The sequence below is a fragment of the Vigna unguiculata genome, chromosome 11 (assembly GCF_004118075.2).
Source record: "Vigna unguiculata cultivar IT97K-499-35 chromosome 11, ASM411807v1, whole genome shotgun sequence".
In the NCBI taxonomy this organism is placed as follows: Eukaryota; Viridiplantae; Streptophyta; class Magnoliopsida; order Fabales; family Fabaceae; genus Vigna; species Vigna unguiculata.
In genome coordinates, this window is record NC_040289.1 from 34,542,124 (window position 1) to 34,562,248 (window position 20,125).

Here is a 20,125-nt window from a genome sequence, read left to right on the forward strand (position 1 = left end):
TAATATATAATTATTAGTATTATTATTATTATTTATTAATAATATAATTATATATTATTAATAATATTAAAATAAATAATAATATTATCACTATTATTAATATATAATAATTATTAATATTATTAACAGTTAATAAAAAATATATATTAATATATGAGTAATAATATTAATATATCAGTAGTAATATTAATAATAATAATTTAATAATATTAATATTAATATATCAGTAATAAAATAAATAATAATTAAAAATATTAATATATCAGTAATAATAATTAATAGCAATTAATAATAATTAACAATATTATTATTATTTATTATTAATATTATTATTCATTAGTAATATTAATAACTAATGAGATTATATAATAATAATAATATTATTATTTATAATATAATAATAATAATACTGATATATAATTATTAATAGTGTTATTATATAATAATAATATTATTAATTGTTATTAATATTATTACTTATATATTAATATTGTAAATCATTATTAACATTACTACTCATATATTAATATTTAATTTTTGTTAACTGTTAATAATATTAATATTAATAATAATAATTATTATTATTATATATTAGTATATTATTATATATTATTAATAATTATAATATTATTATTTATTTTAATATTATTAATAATGATGTATAATAATTAATATATAATAATAATAATAATTATTATTATATATTTAATAATAATAATAATAATAATTAATATATAATAATACTATTAATAATTGTATTTTATTATTGTTAATAATAATAATATTATTATTATTATATTAAAAATTATTTTGAATGTGCAAGGACTCAATAGTGACCAAATTTCGTATAAGGACCATTTTCAAATTAAGTTCAAAATTCATAGACTAAAAATATATTTTTTCCAATTTTTGTGAAAAGCATGTGGACACTAGTTTTTATTTCATAAATAAATAAATAATGCGTAATACGGCGTTTGTTATTTTTAACGTCATCCAAAAATAAGGATAAAAAACAATAATTTTGAAACTGTAGGGACCAAACATTGACAAAATTTCGATTATGGACCATTTCCAAATTAAAACCAAACTTTAGTGACTAAAAATAAATTTTTTTCCTAAAATTAATTATTTCAGTTTTCAATTTAAAATTTTAAAATCAAAGATCACTAATTATGCGTTCACTACATTGGTTAGCATTCTTTATATTATTTATTAAGTTAACAATTTATTAATTGAATACTTGTAATTTAATGATTAATATTTAATATTTATTAATTAAGTAATCATAAGTTGATATTTAATATTTAAATGAAATAACTTTATTAAATTATGTATTTAATCACTATAGTTTGGTAATTATTTGGGGCAAGTTTGGGAATTATGGGGGCAAGTTGATAGAATTTGGAAAACTTTTTTTGTGAAAATGAAAAAAAGAATCTACGAAAAGAAGTACAAAAAAGTTAGTCGCATGATTTTGCATTGCGAAGTGCTATAAGACGAAAATTATTCTTTCACACGCTCTTTTATTTCTAGGCTCACTTTACACTGAACTTTTATACAAAGATATTATATTAATATGATAAAAGTAAATACTATAAGAAATTATGCTTTTATATCCGAGTCAATTGAATGTAAGAGAGAATAAAAAGAAATGAAAGTTTGAAATAGGTGTCATACAAGGATGTAATCGAAACTTTTTTTAATAGCGAGAACAAATTAACACATTTTTAGAGATTATCCAAATAATTAAATATTTTCTTTAAATATAAAAGTTAAATGAGTTAAATAATTTATAAAAAAATATTAAATATAATATCATTTAAAAGGTGTTAAATAATGAACGTAGTTTTAGAAAGTGTATAAATTATCGTTTTTAAAAGCAAAAAATCAGAGTTAAATATCAGTTTCCGACAATAAGGAAAATATTATTCGACACCGTTTTATTACCGTTTGAAATATTTGATAAGAATAAAGTGCTCTTAATAAAAGTTGATTTTTATATTTAAAAAAAATAAAAAATAACGAGAGGTAGTGTTAAATATAGGTTTTAGAAAGAAAAATTGATGTGAAAATAGCGTGTTTCCTCTATAAAATTGACAGGCATCGTGGGCACAGATTTTCCAGTGTAAACAAGATGGCATGTTCATTACCCTTCTCCAAACTCTCTCTGTTGCTTTTGTTCGCATCACTTTCATTTTCCTATGCAACTTCTCGCCACCCTGCATTCCCACCACAATCATCAAAAGCAGAAAGACTCATAAGAAGCTTTAACCTATTCCCGAAGGAACCCTTCAACACCATCCAAGAACTTCACCACCTTCATACTTTTGTCCCTGGTCAGATCGTAGAGACCAACTTCTCGTTTCTCGGTGCTTCTGGGCCTCCTGTTGAAGACCTTGGTCACCATGCAGGCTATTATTCACTTCCTCATTCCAAAGCTGCAAGGTAAATTCTCTTTGTTCATTAGATCGTGTGTGATATACTCAAGGAATCAGTGTACAGATCTTAAGGAATCATAAGTATATGCTTGTGGATTAGTTAGTTTACGTTAATTGCTAACACATCATTAACCTCAGTGTCTTTCTTTTTGTGTGGCACGCAGGATGTTCTACTTTTTCTTTGAATCACGAAAGAACAAGAATGATCCCGTTGTGATATGGTTGACTGGAGGACCAGGGTGTGGAAGTGAATTAGCTTTGTTCTACGAAAACGGTCCTTTTCATATCATCAACAACTTGTCTCTTACATGGAATGATTACGGCTGGGATCAGGTCTCACATTACTCAATTTCTCCATGTTTCTTTTATAAAAACTGTTATAAACTTGCACCAATCTTTTTTCTTATTTGTATCTGCAACTCTCTTTTTTATGTGCTCATTTTGCAGGCATCGAATATTATATTTGTTGACCAACCAACTGGGACAGGTTTTAGTTACTCTTCTGATAAAAGTGACATTCGCCCCGATGAAACTGGCGTTAGCAATGATTTATATGATTTCTTGCAGGTGATTACATAAGGTTCCTTCTTTCATTCCATTGACCTGAATATAAGATATGATATTATCTACTGAATTAATTTTACTATAATCTCACAGGCGTTTTTCAAGGCTCATCCTGAGTTTGTTAAGAATGATTTCTATATCACTGGAGAATCATACGCCGGACACTATATTCCTGCAATTGCTTCACTGATTAACCAAAACAATAAAAAGAAACAAGGAATCCATATAAACCTCAAGGTCGAGCAAGGATATATAATATTAATTACTAATTACTTTGTCTTGGTTTTGGTTCAGTTGATTTATTTGAAATATATATATATAACAACAGGGTTTTGCGATTGGTAATGGGTTAACAAATTCTCCGATTCAATACGAAGTATACCCAGAATTTGCGTTACAGAACGGACTAATTACGAAGAAGGAGGCAGATGATATCAGCAAGTTAATCCCAGACTGTGACAAAACCGCTAAAGCCTGCGGTAGTATATAGCGAGTTCTTTTCCATTTGTCACTCACTTCACAGCCTTTTATATGTTTCACTGTGTATCGTTGTTTGCGTTTTAATTTGCAGAATCTCGTGGTGGGAAGGTTTGTGAGGATGCATTAGATGCTTGTGAAGCCATTTTCGATAAATTATTGTCTATTGTCGGTGATCTTAACGTAAGTTAAGCTGTCCTGAAACAATAGAAACTGTTTGAGAAAAATGAGGTAGTTGGGTTTGGTTGATTGATTGATGCATTGTGGTGTGTGAAAATTGCAGTACTACGACATTCGAAAAAAATGTCTGGGACCTTTGTGCTATGACTACAGCAACGTGGAGAAGTTGTTAAACGAGGAGAAAGTGAAGAGTGCTTTAGGTGTGGGGAAGGGGTTGAAGTATGTTTCGTGCAGTCGAACAGTGTATGATGCTATGCTGCAAGACACGATGAAAAATCTGGAAGTGGGGATTCCTGGTCTTCTTGAGGATGGGATAAGGTTTCTTGCGTATGCTGGGGAAAAGGATCTCATATGCAATTGGCTTGGTGAGGCTACTTGATTCATCTCAAGAACATTGGTTTTGTGTTGAAAAAACTAATGAGTTGTGGTGTTGATTTTGCAGGGAATTTAAGGTGGATCAATGCCATGAACTGGTCAGGCCAAAAGGGTTTTGAGGCATCTCCTACAGTGAAATTTGTGGTTGATGGTGCAGAATCAGGGACTCTAAACAGCCATGGACCTCTCTCTTTCCTCAAGGTTTGTTTGTTTCTCAAGGTTTTTTCTATTATTTTTTTTGTCTGGAATACGTCCATAACTATTAATTTTGAAATTTTAAAATATATTAAAATTATCTTTAAAATATTGAAGTGTATTTTTAACTTTAGTAGATAACAACACAATAAAAATATTAGGGATAGTGAAAGTGTGAGTCAAAGTCTCACATTGATAGAATAGACAAAGTTAAGTATAAATAAAGACCCATAACATCATTATCATCAGATTTTGGTGTAAAACAGGTGTCAAATATCTTATATGTGCTAGACTAATGTTATATATACATAAACCCACAATCTCTCAAATAACCATAACCCATCAGTGGTATTAGAATCGATGGTTCTAAATGACTAACAACATAACTATAACAAAAAAAAAAACTCACCTTTTAAAATTTTTGATATAAAACTGATGTGAAATATCTTATATATATTAGACTAATTTTATATATACATAAACCCACAATGTCTCAAATAACCATAAGTCAACAAAAACTTATTCGAGAATCTGAATTCGATATTTTTACTTTGGTTATAACTTTATTTGATGGTACTAACAGGTGCATGATGCTGGGCACATGGTACCTATGGATCAACCAAAAGTTGCATTAGAGATGTTGAAAAGGTGGATGGGAGGAAAACTGATGAACCCAACACCAGATAATTAGTGTTCCTAATGATTTATATAGTCATCTTAAAACCAAAACCGAACATCCTTTTAACATGGATAGCGATCACAATTATTTTTGTATACATGGCTTTCCGAATAAATTCAAGGGTGAAATTCTGGATACTTAACTACTATATCTAATTATTACTACGTTGAAAATACATATCAACTAAAAATAAGGTCAATTCAAAATATATATATATATATATATAAAGCGAAATTTGTACATTTTTAACACACTTTTTTTGTTAGATTTAGACAATTATATTTTAACATCCATTTTTTTACATTTATTTGATACTAGTTTTTATTTTTTTACTTTCTCTTTTCTTTTTTATTACAAATATAAAAATTTAGGACTATTTATCACAAATTAAAATATGACTGGACGGGGAACCAGAAAAAAAAAAGGAAGTTTGAAATCAAAGTTTTAAGTGGCCATTAGTTTAATTTAGAAAAGTATGAAAAGTTATAAAATCAAGCAAAGAACGGAAAACACTGTTTTAACCTAATCGTAAGTTGTTGTGTAAAATATTTTTTTTTCATTAAAATAAAGTCTGTCATTAAAAATATTCATAAAAAAAATATTATTTTAAAGTTTTAGAGAGGATTCATATTTTATTATTATTGAATCTTTTCGGTGAATCTCGTAAATCAAATTTATAAGAATATCCTTTTTAAGTACATTTGTAAAATACTGTATAAAATTATGTTTATTCTTATCAAAAGATAGAATGTTTTTACATAAGTTGTTGTATAAGGTTTTGTTCCTTTATGCTGGAGTTATGAATGAATTATTGTCGAAGTCATTCACATAATGAAATGAGATTTTTCAATGGAAGATTTTATGTCAGTTAAGTTAGTAAGAATAAATTAACTTTACAGAAAACTTCGTTTAAGTTAGTAAGAGTATGTGTTAAGTTACAAAGTTTTTACGTGTGAAAGCAATAACGAGTATATTTCTGAGGCACACTCTTTTTTTTTTTCTTTTTCTTTTTATAAATTTGTTTAGGTTTTTCTGTCTTTATAAATATAAATATTACTAAGTTGTCGAAATTAGTTCAGAAAATATAAATAATTTGTTAAACAATTTGTTATAAGTTTTCCAAGTCATTTTAGTTTACGTTATCTCATTAGTTGATATTATCAGAAATACTCGATATAAATGGATGTATACAAGTCCTTCAACTTCACATTATTGAAATTTAAAAATGAGGTTGCATTATTGAGTATGACAATACTGTTAATTTCACTTTTGGCTATAGATTTATAAAAAAATCTTTGACATTAAAACAAAAATACATTTGTTTTACGATCTATAAATATAAAAATATAATGAAATATTCACTTTTTAAATATAAAAATATAAAATTGTGAAGTGGTTGCATTTTCTAAAAAGATGTCAAATATATCATCTTTTTTTACTTGATTAATATATTGGAGGCACAAATTATACTGATTTTTGAACTTTCTGAGTTTCGTGATCTTCATTAGGTTAACTATTTGTATACTGTTTAATATTTTTCGTTTAGTTACACAAAAAAAAATGTTACTTGTAGAGTGAAATAAATATACAACATAAAAAACATGACCAATACATAAATTTATCCAAATGAAAAGAAATATTTATTCTATAGTATACAACTACGTATAATTTATATATATATATATATATATATAATACTTTTATTAGTAGAGTATTATTAAATTAAAAAATTTCTACCACATAATAAAACTAATTTGACTGATAAATAACTTCATCTAATTTAATAAATAAATTTGTAAACTTATAAATTTCTGTAACTAAATATTTTTTTTAAAATATCTTTATCATCTTAAGCTAACAAAAAACACTTCAAGCACAAAACAAAGAATTGTATAAAAACTAAAATTTTAACTAGTTATGTGTTTGACACGAATCCGTATCCGGTATTTTAAGATACTTTATTGATATATATATATATATATATATATATATATATATATATATATAGACTGTTTCGTTTTCGTAACTTCATGGTATACTCATAGCTTGACAAATTTTTATTTAGAAGGTTGCAACTTCTTAACCGATGCAGTTTTCACTCCCGCTAATAGTTTAGCACACTTTTTGTTGTTATTGTGGGGTCCAGAAGTACAAGGAGATGCAATTGGACATGAGAGTGTGATTGCATTATAAGGTCGCAATTGAACAGATCGAACAAGTTCAAATTGACATAACATGAAACTTATTAATCCGAAAGCACCGTGGAGAGCAACAAAAGTCTACATACCGCCTAACTGACGCCAACTATATATATACATACATACATACATACATACATATATATATATATATATATATATATATATATATATATACCAATAACGCTTTTTATAATGACAATAATTTATAAATTTTTATATTGAAAATATTTAATACATTTGATTTTAATTTAGATTCGCACAAGAATAATCATATATTTCTCATTTTTTTTTGAAAAAAATTGTATATTTTTTATTATGCATATATCAAGTGTCATATCTTATTATTTTCAAAATTAGCGTATAGGTGTATCAGATACGTGCCGTATCCGATATGCGTATCGTATATATGCATCATAAATCATAACTGAATTGTACAAATTAAATAATAACAAAAATTATAAAAAAAATTATATAATTACGTTAGTAAATTTCATATATATAATACTAATTTTCGTTTGTTTAGATCTTTTTCAGGTTTTTCAAAAACATATTCAAATAAGTTAAAAATATTGACTAATTTAATTAATTTGGTTTTCAAGGATTTTACTTCTCATTTAATGCATTAATGTGTTATTGATTAATATTTAATGAAAGTATATTTCTCATTTAATTAGGTCTATTGATTGCTTCCTCGGTTACTTTACAAGTTCTTTATGATCGCAATAAAAGAATACGATAAAATTTCTTAAGTTTTAAATATTTAAAAGTTATTATTATTATTATTATTATTATTATTATTAAACAGGAAAAGAGAGTGTTTCGAAGGATAAGTAAAATGAATTAATTTCAATCTTTTATCTTATTTTATTACATAATAATATTTTATATCGAAGTAATGACTTAGTGATACTTTAATTAATATGAAAAATATAGTAACGGTTAAGAATATCATGTTCTAATTAGTTGACATAACTAATCCTATTTTTGAAATGATTGAGTTGAAAAAATATAACGTTTTAAATATAGGTAAAATTGAACTTGTCTTATTATGTAAGATAATAGGTTTGAATGTAGGTTTACTTGTAATTCACTGCAGTGATTTTTTATAATTTTGTAATCATCCTTTTAATTAAATTATAAATTACTTTTAATTACGTAGGTATTTACTATTTTTATATAAATTATTTTTTTATCCAATTATATAATAAGTTACTATTTTAATTTTTACATACTTTCACCTCAACCACTAATAAACCAATCCATGTGGGACAAATTAAATTATTAAATTTATGACTTACCAAAACAAAAAACTGGGTTTTCAGTTTAACCATTGATAAGTCAACTTGTTTGGATTGAGTTAACTATACCTTAATACTTATTATAGTCGAAATTTTTTCTCTTATTATATTTAAAGTTTTATTTTAATAATACATAATTTATTTAATATTTTTTAAAATATAATTATAAATTAAAAACTTAATTAAGTGTTTAGTTCTTATTACATTCTACTATTTTCAATTGAGTTTCTATTAAAAAAATTGTATTTTATTAAGTACTCAAAAATTTTATACCTTTCATTTAAATTCACCCTATTTGAATTTGTCATCAATCGGTACTAATGTAGAGGTTACTTTAAAATGATCATTGCTTACATATATGTAAAAAAAAAAAACACACACACACACACACTTAAATCTCTTTAAGTGTTTTTAATGGGATTGTATTAAAAAATTCTATTCTCTTAAGTATAAAGATATTTATAATGTTTTATTGTGTGTTGTCAATTAAAATACCATAAAATCAAAGAAAAATAAAGATAGAAACCCTGATTGTCCTAATATTAAAACAAAATGTCAAATAAAGACACAAAATGATGTTTGGTAAAAGTAATTAGGATTTTGAAACTATTTTTTATTTCAAGTTCATAATATTACTGTATGAACAAACAGTCACATTTTCCTAACTAACGGAATTAAAAAATATAAACATTTTAATCATTTAATAAAATATTTTTTTAATAAAAATTTAATTAAAAATACTCAAAATCTTAAAGTTAATTAAACTGATATTTCTTTTCTGTAAGAAAATATGTAAAGGACAATAATGCAAAAAAGATGCAGCATTATTTTTAATAAAATCACTTAAAGAAAATACTCAAATTTTAGAATGATTTAAACATTAATTAATTATAAAATAATCATAAACCCGTATAGGAGTACGTATGTGTCAGTAAATGTAAAGTTTGTCTGCACAGTCTCTGCTATAAATTCATAACCATCTTCTGCTATTCCAGTATTGGGGAAGAACATGGCTTTGCCAATGGCATCAACACCAACACTTTCCAAAGTTTGTCTCACTGTTTTGTTTCTTTTCCTTTCAATTTCTTCTTCTGCAATCTCTCATGGCCTCAACCATAACCCTGCCAACGCATCATACTTACACTCAAATGCACAAAAACTCATTAGAAGCCTTAACCTATTCCCAGAGGAATCAATTAACATCATAGAAGATGATCATGCTGGTTTTGTCCCTGGCCAGATCGTCGAGAAGAAGTTCTCGTTTCTTGGTCGTTCTGGGCCTCCTGTTGAAAACCTTGGTCACCATGCAGGCTACTATTCACTTCCTCATTCCAAAGCTGCAAGGTAAATATATCACATTTCATTCATTCTATATACTTGTTCATTCCAATGATTTGATTGAAATGGAAAAGTACCGAGTGGGATTAATTCAGAGTAATGTCACATGATTACAATTGCAATTTTACTTTTCTACCACATGCAGAATGTTCTACTTTTTCTTTGAATCACGAAAGAACAAGAATGATCCTGTTGTGATATGGTTGACCGGAGGACCAGGATGTGGAAGTGAATTAGCTATGTTCTACGAAAATGGTCCTTTTCATATTACCAAGAACTTGTCTCTTACATGGAATGATTATGGCTGGGATCTGGTAATAACCTTATTCAATTTACACCAAACTTCTTTTGTTATTGTATCAACAACTTGTTTTTTTCTCATTTTTGCAGGCATCAAATATTATATTTGTTGACCAACCAACTGGGACAGGTTTTAGTTACTCTTCTGACGACAGCGACATTCGACACGATGAAGCCGGCGTTAGCAATGATTTATACGATTTCTTGCAGGTGATTACATAAAAGTTCCTTGTTTTATCATGTGTATAAACAAGATCTACTTATTCATTTTACTACAATTGCAGGAGTTTTTCAAGGCGCATCGTAATTTCGTTAAGAACGACTTCTACATCTTTGGTGAATCATATGCTGGACACTACGTTCCTGCACTTGCATCTCAGATTAACCGTGCAAATAAACAAAAACGAGGAATTCATATAAACCTCAAGGTCGTACAAAATGTCTTATATACATGACTGGGAAATGTTAATGAATGAAATGAAGGTTAATTAATTGAGTTGTTGGTTTTGCTTGCACTGACTCATTCGACATAACAACAGGGTCTTGCTATCGGTAACGGGTTTACAAATCCTGCAATTCAATACGCAGCATTCCCAGATTTTGCATTACAAAGCAGAATAATTACAGAAGCTCAGTACGACGACGTGAGAAAGTTAGTCCCACTCTGTGAACGATCCATTAAAAATTGCGGTACAATACAACTTTTCCATTTGTCACTCACATTCCTTTCTACCATGGTGTTTCACTTTCTGATGTTGTTGTCTGTGTATGATTTTTTCGAAACGGATGCAGGTGAAGAGAGTTGCCCCGAAGCGTTAGATATTTGTGAAGGCATTTTCGGTCGGATAATGTTTTTTGCCGGCCACATTAATGTAAGTATATATAGCAATGATGAAAGTAGAGAAGGTATTTAAGTGTTTAGTTATCTGATTGTGGTGGTGATACACAAAGTGCAGTACTATGACATCAGAAAGAAGTGTGGTGGGGGGAATATGTGCTACAACTTCGCAAACGTGGAGATGTTGCTAAACATGGTGAAAGTGAAGAGTGGTTTAGGTGTGAAGGATGGGTTCAGGTATAACTTATGCAGTGTGAAAGTTCAAGCGGCTATGTTGCGAGACATGCTGAGAAACCTGGATGTGGGAATTCCTGGTCTTCTTGAGGATGGAATAAAGGTGCTGGTGTATGCTGGGGTAAAAGATCTGATATGCAATTGGCTTGGTGAGGCTAGTTGGTTGATTTGAAAGTTGATCTTGTTTTGAAATTGAGTTGAGATTCTGTGTTGGATATTATGGTGATGTATGAATGAATGTGATTTTGATAGGGAATTCAAGGTGGGTTGATGGCATGAAGTGGTCAGGGCAGAAGGGTTTTGGAAAATCTCCTGTTCGGATATTCATGGTTGATGGTGAACTAGCAGGTTCTCTTAGAAGCCATGGACCTCTCTCTTTCCTCAAGGTTTGTGTTTAGGGTTGGATTAATATTATTGAGTTAGAGTGTTAATTTCACTTTTGGATTAATATGAGATTTCAACAGGTATATGAGGCTGGCCACTTGGTCCCTATGGATCAACCAAAAGTTTCACTTCAGATGTTCAAACGTTGGATGGGAGGGAAAATGACCTAAACAAAAAGGAGATAATTAAACATAAACCAAACACCGTGTAACAATCACAATTATTTTGGGTACAATTTGAATAAAATTATACAACTTTTCTGAATAAATATTATATGATTCACCCAGGGGCCACACCCTCTACTTTTGCTCTTGTTCTATGCTAAAAATGTCGTTACAGATTGATTGGATTTATTGAAAAGTAAAAAACATAGTACATAAATTATTTAGAGTGTTTGAGTAAATCTACTAATACAGGGAATTTAATGGCTAGAGAAGATTCTCATATAAACTACATTTCTCTCGTCGTGAATAACTAAGACCGATAATATCATTGGATGTTTGGATGATACAATGCTCAAAAAATATACAGCGGTTTGTAATCACCTGCACCAATATAATATGGAGTATTTTTATAAATAAAAACAATTACCAACAGGGGAAAATAAGCATGGCGTGATTCATTAATTATTCAAATTCTACTTAATATGCTATTTTTCCTTCTATAATAACTAATCACTCTAATATCATTCAGTTTTTTTTTTTAATAATTTAAATTATGTTAGATATTAATTAACTTAAAAATATATAATAATACATTTGAAAGATACTTTATATATATATATATTTCATATATTTAATTGAATGAGGTGGAAATCATCTTTTTCAGTGTCCATGAATAATTTGAAGATGTATTTTTTAAAAACTGTAGTTAAATAATTTTGTATGAATAAATCATGTAAAATTTTACAACAAAAAGTTTAACTTACACAAATTGCTCTCCATCAAACTTTTATTATGTATTAATTTGTAATGCATATTAATCTTAATTGTACAAACGAAAAATATCACGAAGAAATTATAAACTTAAATGAACATATAGTGACTATATATAATTAGTTCAATTTTTATAAGTTTGACAATAATAAGAAATGTATAACAAAAAAATGAATCGGTGCAAAGGATTTAAAAAAAAAAACGCAAATTGGTTTGACAATAATATAACAAAGAGATAAAAAATTAAATTTTGGCATGATAAATGGAATTATATATATTTGACACAAAAATACTCTTGAATGTATAACGATTGAATTGATAAGCAAGTTTTGGTCTTAAAGATGAGCAAATTGAAATAATATGAGGTGGAAATAAAAATTTTGATGGAGAAGGGAACTATTTGGATAAGAATTAAATAAGGTTAATGGATTAGGAATGAAATTTCACAATACAAATCATCAAAACACATGAGAATGAAAGGGAGAAGAGACCAAAATTTTGACCGTTAAGTCAACTTATAATATCATACAAAATAATTTCTATAGGGAACAAATTGATTTTTCACAACAATTTGAGAATTAAAACAATGTATGTTGTATTGCACTTTGTTTGGCAAGTGAGTTTGATTTGCATAGCTATAAAAGATAACTAGGTAAGAGAAGGGTGTATTCATCTTGTAATTTATCTGCCTTGCGTAGTGCAATTGAAAATCAAATAACAGATAGGATATAAAACAAAAATCTTCTTGTGTCTCAATGTCCTCTACGTATATCCTATTTATTCTAACTTTTAGTGTATATCTTCTGCACTGGGAAAGTTTTATAAATTCAAAGTCATTGCCTTGCCTTTTTCACAAATGCAAACAACATGTCATTGCCATCATCACCATCCTCCAAACTCTCTCTTCTCTTCTTCTTCTTCCTTTCACTTTCCTCTTCTTTTGCTACTTCTGATCCCTCTCATGACCCTGCCCACCAGCCACAATCACATGCAGAAAAGCTCATAAGAAGCCATGATGACGATGATGGTTTTGTCCCTGGTATGATCGTGGAGAAGAAGTTCTCGTTTCTTGGTGATTCTGGGCCTTCTGTTGAAGACCTTGGTCACCATGCAGGCTATTATTCACTTCCTCATTCCAAAGCTGCAAGGTAAATAATATATCACACTTCTCTGGAATCACAAAGTGTTATGACAATGACATTTAGAATGATTGAGTAAATGTCATTTGATAAGTCAAAAGGGCTTCAGAAAAAAACTTTTTTTTTCCTTCATAATGATTCATTAAGATCGAGCTTCTTTTTCAGTTCCCATAAATATATGCATCTACTTTGTATGACATGCAGGATGTTCTTCTTTTTCTTTGAATCACGGAAAAGTACGGATGATCCTGTTGTGATATGGTTGACTGGAGGACCAGGGTGTGGAAGTGAATTAGCTTTGTTCTACGAAAACGGTCCTTTTCATATCACCAATAACTTGTCTCTTACATGGAATGATTACGGTTGGGATCAGGTCTCACATTACTCAAGTTCCATGTTTCCTTCATAGAAACTGTTAAAACATACACCAAACTTCTTTTGTTATTGTATCAACAACTTGTTTTTTCTCATTTTTGCAGGCATCAAATATTATATTTGTTGACCAACCAACTGGGACAGGTTTCAGTTACTCTTCTGACGACAGTGACATTCGACACGATGAAGCCGGCGTTAGCAATGATTTATACGATTTCTTGCAGGTGATAATTAATTATATAAAAGTCCCTTGTTTCATAATGTATCCATAAATGATTGATTTTACTATAAATGCAGGAGTTTTTCAAGACGCATCCTGATTTCGTTAAGAATGACTTCTACATCTTTGGTGAATCATATGGTGGACACTATGTTCCTGCACTTGCATCCCGGGTTAACCAGGGAAATAAACAAAATCAAACACTTCATATAAACCTCAAGGTCTTGCACAATATATGTACATATGATATGACTGAGAAAGGTTAATGAATGAAATAACTTGTTTTTGCTGGCATTGACTCCTTGAACATAACAACAGGGTTTTGCTATCGGTAACGGGTTAACCGATCCTGCAATTCAATACCAAGCATACCCAGATTTTGCATTTGACAACAGAATAATTACACAGGCTGAGTACGACAACGTCAGCATGTTAATCCCAGACTGTGAACAAGCCACTAAAACTTGCGGTACAATTTTTCCATTTCTCACTCACTCCCATCCCTTTCTTTCTACTATGGTGTTTGACGTTGTTTGTGTATGATTCTTCAGAAACTCAGGGTGGAAACAATTGCACCGATGCGTTATATAGTTGTTATAAGATTTTCCAGCGTATCTTAAACTTTACCGACAACATTAATGTAAGTAATAATAACGAAAGAAGAGAAGGTACTTAAGTGTTTAGTTATCTGATTGTGGTGATACACAAAGTGCAGTACTACGACATCAGAAAGAAGTGTGAGGGGCCTATGTGCTACAACTTCACAAACGTGGAGAGATTGCTAAACATGCAGAAAGTGAAGAGTGCTTTAGGTGTGAGCGATGACTTGGGGTATGCCTTATGCAGTTTAGATGTTCGATTTGCGATGATGGAAGACTGGATGAAAAACCTGGAAGTGGGGATTCCTGATCTTCTTGAAGAAGGAATGAAGGTGCTGGTGTATGCTGGAGAAGAAGATCTCATATGCAATTGGCTTGGTGAGTTGTTGTTCACATATTTGGGTTGAAAATATATGTTTGAGTTGTTGATGTGTTGTTGAATATGGCAGGGAATTCAAGGTGGGTAGAAGCCATGCAGTGGTCAGGCCAAAAAGCCTTTCAAATATCTCCAACAGGGAAATTTGTGGTTGATGGTGCAGAAGCAGGTTCTCTTAATAGCTATGGACCTCTCACTTTTCTCAAGGTCTGTGTTCATTCATGGTTTTGAATTCTATAGGACTTATGTTTTTCATTTCATAGATTCAAATGTCAACTATAGTTCATGTATCCATTGTTTACCCTTGTTAACAGGTGCATGGCGCAGGGCACATGGTTCCAATGGATCAACCAAAAGCTGCACTTCAGATGATGACAAGCTGGATGGGAGGAAAACTGAATGCCTCCTCTCTTCAAAGTTTTTCTCACCGGCTAAAACCAAGACCGTTGATTGTGTTCTTCATTCTCTTTCTTTATCATATAATCACCGATCAAAGCCTCAGATCTTGACCCTGTTATAGCTGCAAGAAAATTTTGCTACAAAACATCATAATAATGTCTCTCATATAATTAATACACTCACTTCAAAACCAAATGTAACATTACTAAATTACACCCTATTGTCGGGATAGAAAAAAAAAAAGAGAGAAGAGAGAAATTACTGGATGTAATAATACAAATAAAAGATATAATGAAATGAGAAGGGAAGCTGTTTCATCAGAATAACACAAGCTAAATGTGACATCCCATTTTAATAGATTACACTACTAAATAAAACATCACACAATCATAATAACGAGAAACACTCAGATGAACATGAAGCGTACGAAAGGTAACTATTACAGTCATCCTGAAGTACTTAAAAGGAAACTTAGGCATACCACATAGCCCTAAGCAAAAGGAAATTTTTTAAAGTTTGACAGTCTTGCAAAAGGGTTGCCCTCAAGGCAACTAATACAAAAGGCCTCATGGCCATGAAACTACTCCTAAGACATCCAGACAGGGAATCTAGGCCGCACCACTCCGTTTCTCAGATCCAGCTTGAACCTCCCTCTCATCTGCTCCTACCAGAAGGTGATCATCGCAAAAGAGGAAACATAACAGAAACAACACAAAATGCAAGGGTAAGCTAGTGTAACATGAAACTTATCATAGAGTAAAAGAATAAGTGCATAAACATATACAGGCATAACACAGAGACACATAAATCATATGATGGCAAACAAGCAAGACACCTATGACTCTATTATCCGGATACATATATCAAGATCGGATTCACTGGACACTTGCACTTGTGGTGGCCTCTACTGCTCTGCAGAGCCATTGCCAATGGGTTTCACCCTACCACACACAAGGTTAGCCTTTAAGCATCTAAGGCCATTATCCTGCCAAAGACTAGGGCCTCCCGCTACTCTCACCACTTGGGTCAGTTTGCTCTACTTGAGACTCACTAACCCTTTAGAGTTTCGGGATGAAATCCTTACTTGAATCCTTACCTTAATATATACACTACACGCCACCATAAAGTCTCCCCACGAGAATCATGGAATTATGCCTATTTCACACCAATCTCATGTTTCATATCACATAACCACCACTTGTTACCTCAACATTAATTTCTCATGCTCATTATCAACCATCCAAACACAACTTCATACATTACTCATGCTATCATACAGATTTTAGTGCATATAACTCATACAACTCATGAAATCACACCATAATTTTGCATGTTCGAGAGAAATAGCCACACTCAAGTAAACATGAATTCAAAAACATAAAACTACCCTATTCTCGCCTGGGCTAGAAGACCTCGCCTAAGTTGCAGCGACTGTCTCACTTAAGCTAGGCCATCTCGCCTAGGCGAGGCCTGGAACAGGGCACTCTGCGAGCATCTCGCTTGGGCGAGATCAGCTCGCCTGGGTGAGACCGTCCTTCGCCCAAAAATAAAACACCTCGCCTGGACGAGGCTGCGAACAGAGCACACCAGCTTCCCCTTCGAGAACTCGCTTGGGCGAGGTACTCTCGCCTGAGCGAGACAACGCATCGCTCAAAGACAAGGGCCTTTCGCCTGGGCGAGCTGCTCGAGTAAAACCTGGGTGGGTCTCAGACACTCTCGCCTAGGCGAGACGAGCTCGCCTGGGCGAGATTGACAGCTCTTGCCACTGTCCACACTCATGCAACAGAGTAACCGTTCAATCCAACAACCAAAAACACATGCACCCAGTTTCAATCGATTACACATACTTCTCAAGCATATAAACATGCAACAAACCAAAATGGCACCCAAAACAACTTTAAACGGTTAAAGCTAGCTCCCCTTACCTTGCTTAGATGCTAAAACGAAATAAACTCGCAACTAAGAAGTATTTCAGCTCCAAGGGCTAGAGCAGTGAGCTGAAACATGGAAATCAGCACAAAACGAGGTAAATAAACGGAACCCTAACTGACCAACATTCTCAAACAGCGGGAAGAAGGGGAAGAAAGTAAACCCAAGGCTCAAGAGTTCGACTTACCAGGAGGTACAGGGTCGATTTTTGTTAACTCGGGATGGAAGAAGATTGTGCCCTAGCAGAGCACCTTGTAGGGGATCAGAGGGGAAGATGAAGCTGCTGTTTCTGAAAAGGGAGACAAGATGTAAATGAGGCAACTGAGTGGGGTATAGGGTCCTACTGAAGGGCTGGCCTTGGGCCTCCGAAAAGGCCAGGCCCAAAACTCTAAAGCACAGAAAAGGGGCTTACACCAAAACCAAACATCCTCTGACATGTTCAGTGTTCACAATTACTTCGTGTACTGTACTATTCATGCATAATATATTTGGAGGTTGAAATTGTTTTTCACTTAACCTTTCTGTGAAATAACTGATCTTACGATTTGAGCAATGTTCGCCATTTCTGTGATTACTTAGAAGGTTAAAATAGTTTTTAACAAAAGATAACTTTTACGTATTTAAAATAAAGAGAAAGTGAATAATAATAAGAGATAGTATTAAATAATAATAAAGAAAAAGTGTACAATCAAAATATCAATGTGGCATTGTAAATTAATGATAGAAAACTAAAATAAGATAATGTTAGATAAAAATTTAGGTATTTATAGAAAATAAATAAATGAAATGGATCGAGTTATCTTGGTTAAAATAATATATATATATATATATATATATATATATATATTATTTTAAAGAAATTATTTTCTGTTAAAGTTTGGTATATTAGTTTTTTTTTTTCTGATTAATGTGCTTGTGAAAACAAATTATATAACACAAGACTTGAGCTTTTCCGAAGAACTGAACCGGTTAATGCGCCATGGACTTTTTGCCATTTGCGTCTGCATCATGATTCTACCTACGCAATTGATGTTGCATTCAATAAAATGTTTTTTTCATTTTTCTCAAATTTAAACATGTCTTATTTTCTTCTATATTTTTTAGTCTAATTATTAATTTAATCATTTTCTTTATTCATTTTGATTTTCATATTATTTTTTATTCAATTCAATTCTAATCTTTTCAAATAGAATTGATGTAGTCACTTGTATTAAACTGTCATAACATCTTTTTGGAAATAACATATGTCATTATAATAAAATAATTGATTAATAATTGGATTCTTATATTTAGACTTATGAATCAATGTGATTTTTACATTTTTTAAATAGAGACATTATGGTATCGACATTAATATACTTAAGATGTGAGAATTTTTGAGTTCAAACTCTCTTCTCCTTTCCTAATCTTTTTTTTTAGCAATATAATCTCACCTATATTACTCCCTTCAAATCCAAGATCATTTTTTTTTTAATCTAATATCATAGATTTAATATCTTCATTTTTTTTTATTACATAATCAGAGATGAATACGTGAATTTAATTGAAACTTTTGGGTTTTTTTCTAGGATTCATCCCGATAGAAAAGAAACCACATTATCTATACTATTATATAATTTCCCTCGTTGGTATATCATTTGTTTTTATTTTTTATCCTTTAAATAATTTTTTTAAAATCAAAATAATTATTTTATCATTTAAAGAACTATTTTCAAAATTGATATTTTTTATTTGATTGTTTTTTAAAATTTAACCATTTTCTAAAATTAAGATAATTATCTATAATAAAATTATAAAAAATATTTGTATTTGCTTTCATAATTATAGTTATTTACGGTTTTCACTGGTCTTTATATTAAAAATATAAAAACTTTATTAAACCTTTTTTTGGGACTAACACATGATAACTTCATAATGGGGTTAATACTTATTTAATTCGATCTATTTAACAAAATTGAGATTTGATTGACTCAAAAGATAATATTGAGACCAAAGTCGATCAAAGACTTAAATATATAGATAAAATTACTTTTGCATTTTCAATCTTTCAAAAATAAAACAAATCATACTTATACTATGAAAATTGGTTAAAATTATTGACATGGTTGAGAAATTAAATTAATTAATCAAATTATGGGCTATTTAGTAATATATATTTATTCCTAAATATAAATGGATTTCCATTTTTATGTCTACATTTATTTTTTAATTTTATCCTTTAAAAAATACATTTTAATAAAAAAAATATTTTATTAATTTTTTTCTTTAATTTATTATCATTTTTATTTGATTTTTTTAAAATTTAATATTTTTAATTAAAATAAATACAAATTATTTATAATAAAATTAAAAAAATTAAATATATTTAATTTTACAATTATAATAATAATCTATAACGATATATAATGAGACGTCATATTTTATGTCTACATTTCAATATTTCAATTTTACTCTTAATTATTATTTTTAAAATCAATTATTTTATAAATAATTTACTCTTAACCGTTATTTTAAAAACATCTTTTGTTTCTAATCGTTATTTCAAAAACTTCTTTTGTGTACATATCTTATTTTTTAAATTTTATATTTAACAACTATTTTAAAAATTAAGTATATATTTCTTATTCATCTTAACTCAAATTTATATAAAAA

At 29.8% G+C, this 20,125-nt stretch overlaps 3 protein-coding genes and 1 long non-coding RNA gene across 4 annotated transcripts; 3 read left to right on the top strand and 1 right to left on the bottom strand.

Moving 5' to 3' along the window:
• The first annotated feature begins 2,095 nt into the window (after nucleotides 1–2,095).
• On the top strand, nucleotides 2,096–5,036 carry LOC114170483 (serine carboxypeptidase-like). The gene is made up of 9 exons (XM_028055969.1): nucleotides 2,096–2,445; nucleotides 2,603–2,771; nucleotides 2,886–3,005; nucleotides 3,096–3,239; nucleotides 3,331–3,481; nucleotides 3,574–3,662; nucleotides 3,763–4,024; nucleotides 4,102–4,235; nucleotides 4,813–5,036. Exons 1-9 carry the CDS (start codon nucleotides 2,135–2,137, stop codon nucleotides 4,918–4,920), a joined length of 1,488 nt encoding a protein of 495 aa, XP_027911770.1. The 5' UTR covers nucleotides 2,096–2,134; the 3' UTR covers nucleotides 4,921–5,036.
• Nucleotides 5,037–9,376: 4,340 nt separating this feature from the next.
• LOC114169160 (serine carboxypeptidase-like) lies at nucleotides 9,377–11,803 on the top strand. Its single transcript, XM_028054199.1, has 9 exons — nucleotides 9,377–9,751; nucleotides 9,891–10,059; nucleotides 10,136–10,255; nucleotides 10,330–10,473; nucleotides 10,585–10,735; nucleotides 10,838–10,917; nucleotides 11,002–11,266; nucleotides 11,370–11,503; nucleotides 11,582–11,803. The coding sequence occupies exons 1-9, from the start codon at nucleotides 9,417–9,419 to the stop codon at nucleotides 11,669–11,671; spliced, it is 1,488 nt and encodes a 495-aa protein (XP_027910000.1). The 5' UTR covers nucleotides 9,377–9,416; the 3' UTR covers nucleotides 11,672–11,803.
• Nucleotides 11,804–13,285: 1,482 nt separating this feature from the next.
• LOC114170474 (serine carboxypeptidase-like) lies at nucleotides 13,286–15,660 on the top strand. Its single transcript, XM_028055961.1, has 9 exons — nucleotides 13,286–13,584; nucleotides 13,780–13,948; nucleotides 14,055–14,174; nucleotides 14,248–14,391; nucleotides 14,489–14,639; nucleotides 14,722–14,810; nucleotides 14,886–15,147; nucleotides 15,219–15,352; nucleotides 15,460–15,660. Exons 1-9 carry the CDS (start codon nucleotides 13,304–13,306, stop codon nucleotides 15,652–15,654), a joined length of 1,545 nt encoding a protein of 514 aa, XP_027911762.1. The 5' UTR covers nucleotides 13,286–13,303; the 3' UTR covers nucleotides 15,655–15,660.
• A 200-nt stretch (nucleotides 15,661–15,860) lies between these two features.
• On the bottom strand, nucleotides 15,861–17,793 carry LOC114170475. The gene is made up of 3 exons (XR_003601080.1): nucleotides 17,661–17,793; nucleotides 17,470–17,541; nucleotides 15,861–16,208 (listed from the first exon to the last, which is right to left on the bottom strand). It is a non-coding gene; the product is annotated as an uncharacterized LOC114170475 (long non-coding RNA).
• Nucleotides 17,794–20,125: the final 2,332 nt, after the last annotated feature.

Bases quoted from the DNA above. Each gene is read 5' to 3' on its own strand.
- LOC114170483 (XM_028055969.1), top strand. From the start codon at position 2,135: ATGGCATGTTCATTACCCTTCTCCAAACTCTCTCTGTTGCTTTTGTTC. The intron at 3,006-3,095 runs GTGATTACATAA...ATAATCTCACAG, and splicing joins ATTTATATGATTTCTTGCAG to GCGTTTTTCAAGGCTCATCC. The intron at 3,482-3,573 runs GTAGTATATAGC...TTTAATTTGCAG, and splicing joins CAAAACCGCTAAAGCCTGCG to AATCTCGTGGTGGGAAGGTT.
- LOC114169160 (XM_028054199.1), top strand. From the start codon at position 9,417: ATGGCTTTGCCAATGGCATCAACACCAACACTTTCCAAAGTTTGTCTC. The intron at 10,736-10,837 runs GTACAATACAAC...AAACGGATGCAG, and splicing joins ACGATCCATTAAAAATTGCG to GTGAAGAGAGTTGCCCCGAA. The intron at 10,918-11,001 runs GTAAGTATATAT...CACAAAGTGCAG, and splicing joins TTTTTGCCGGCCACATTAAT to TACTATGACATCAGAAAGAA.
- LOC114170474 (XM_028055961.1), top strand. From the start codon at position 13,304: ATGTCATTGCCATCATCACCATCCTCCAAACTCTCTCTTCTCTTCTTC. The intron at 14,392-14,488 runs GTCTTGCACAAT...ACATAACAACAG, and splicing joins CACTTCATATAAACCTCAAG to GGTTTTGCTATCGGTAACGG. The intron at 15,148-15,218 runs GTGAGTTGTTGT...TGAATATGGCAG, and splicing joins TCTCATATGCAATTGGCTTG to GGAATTCAAGGTGGGTAGAA.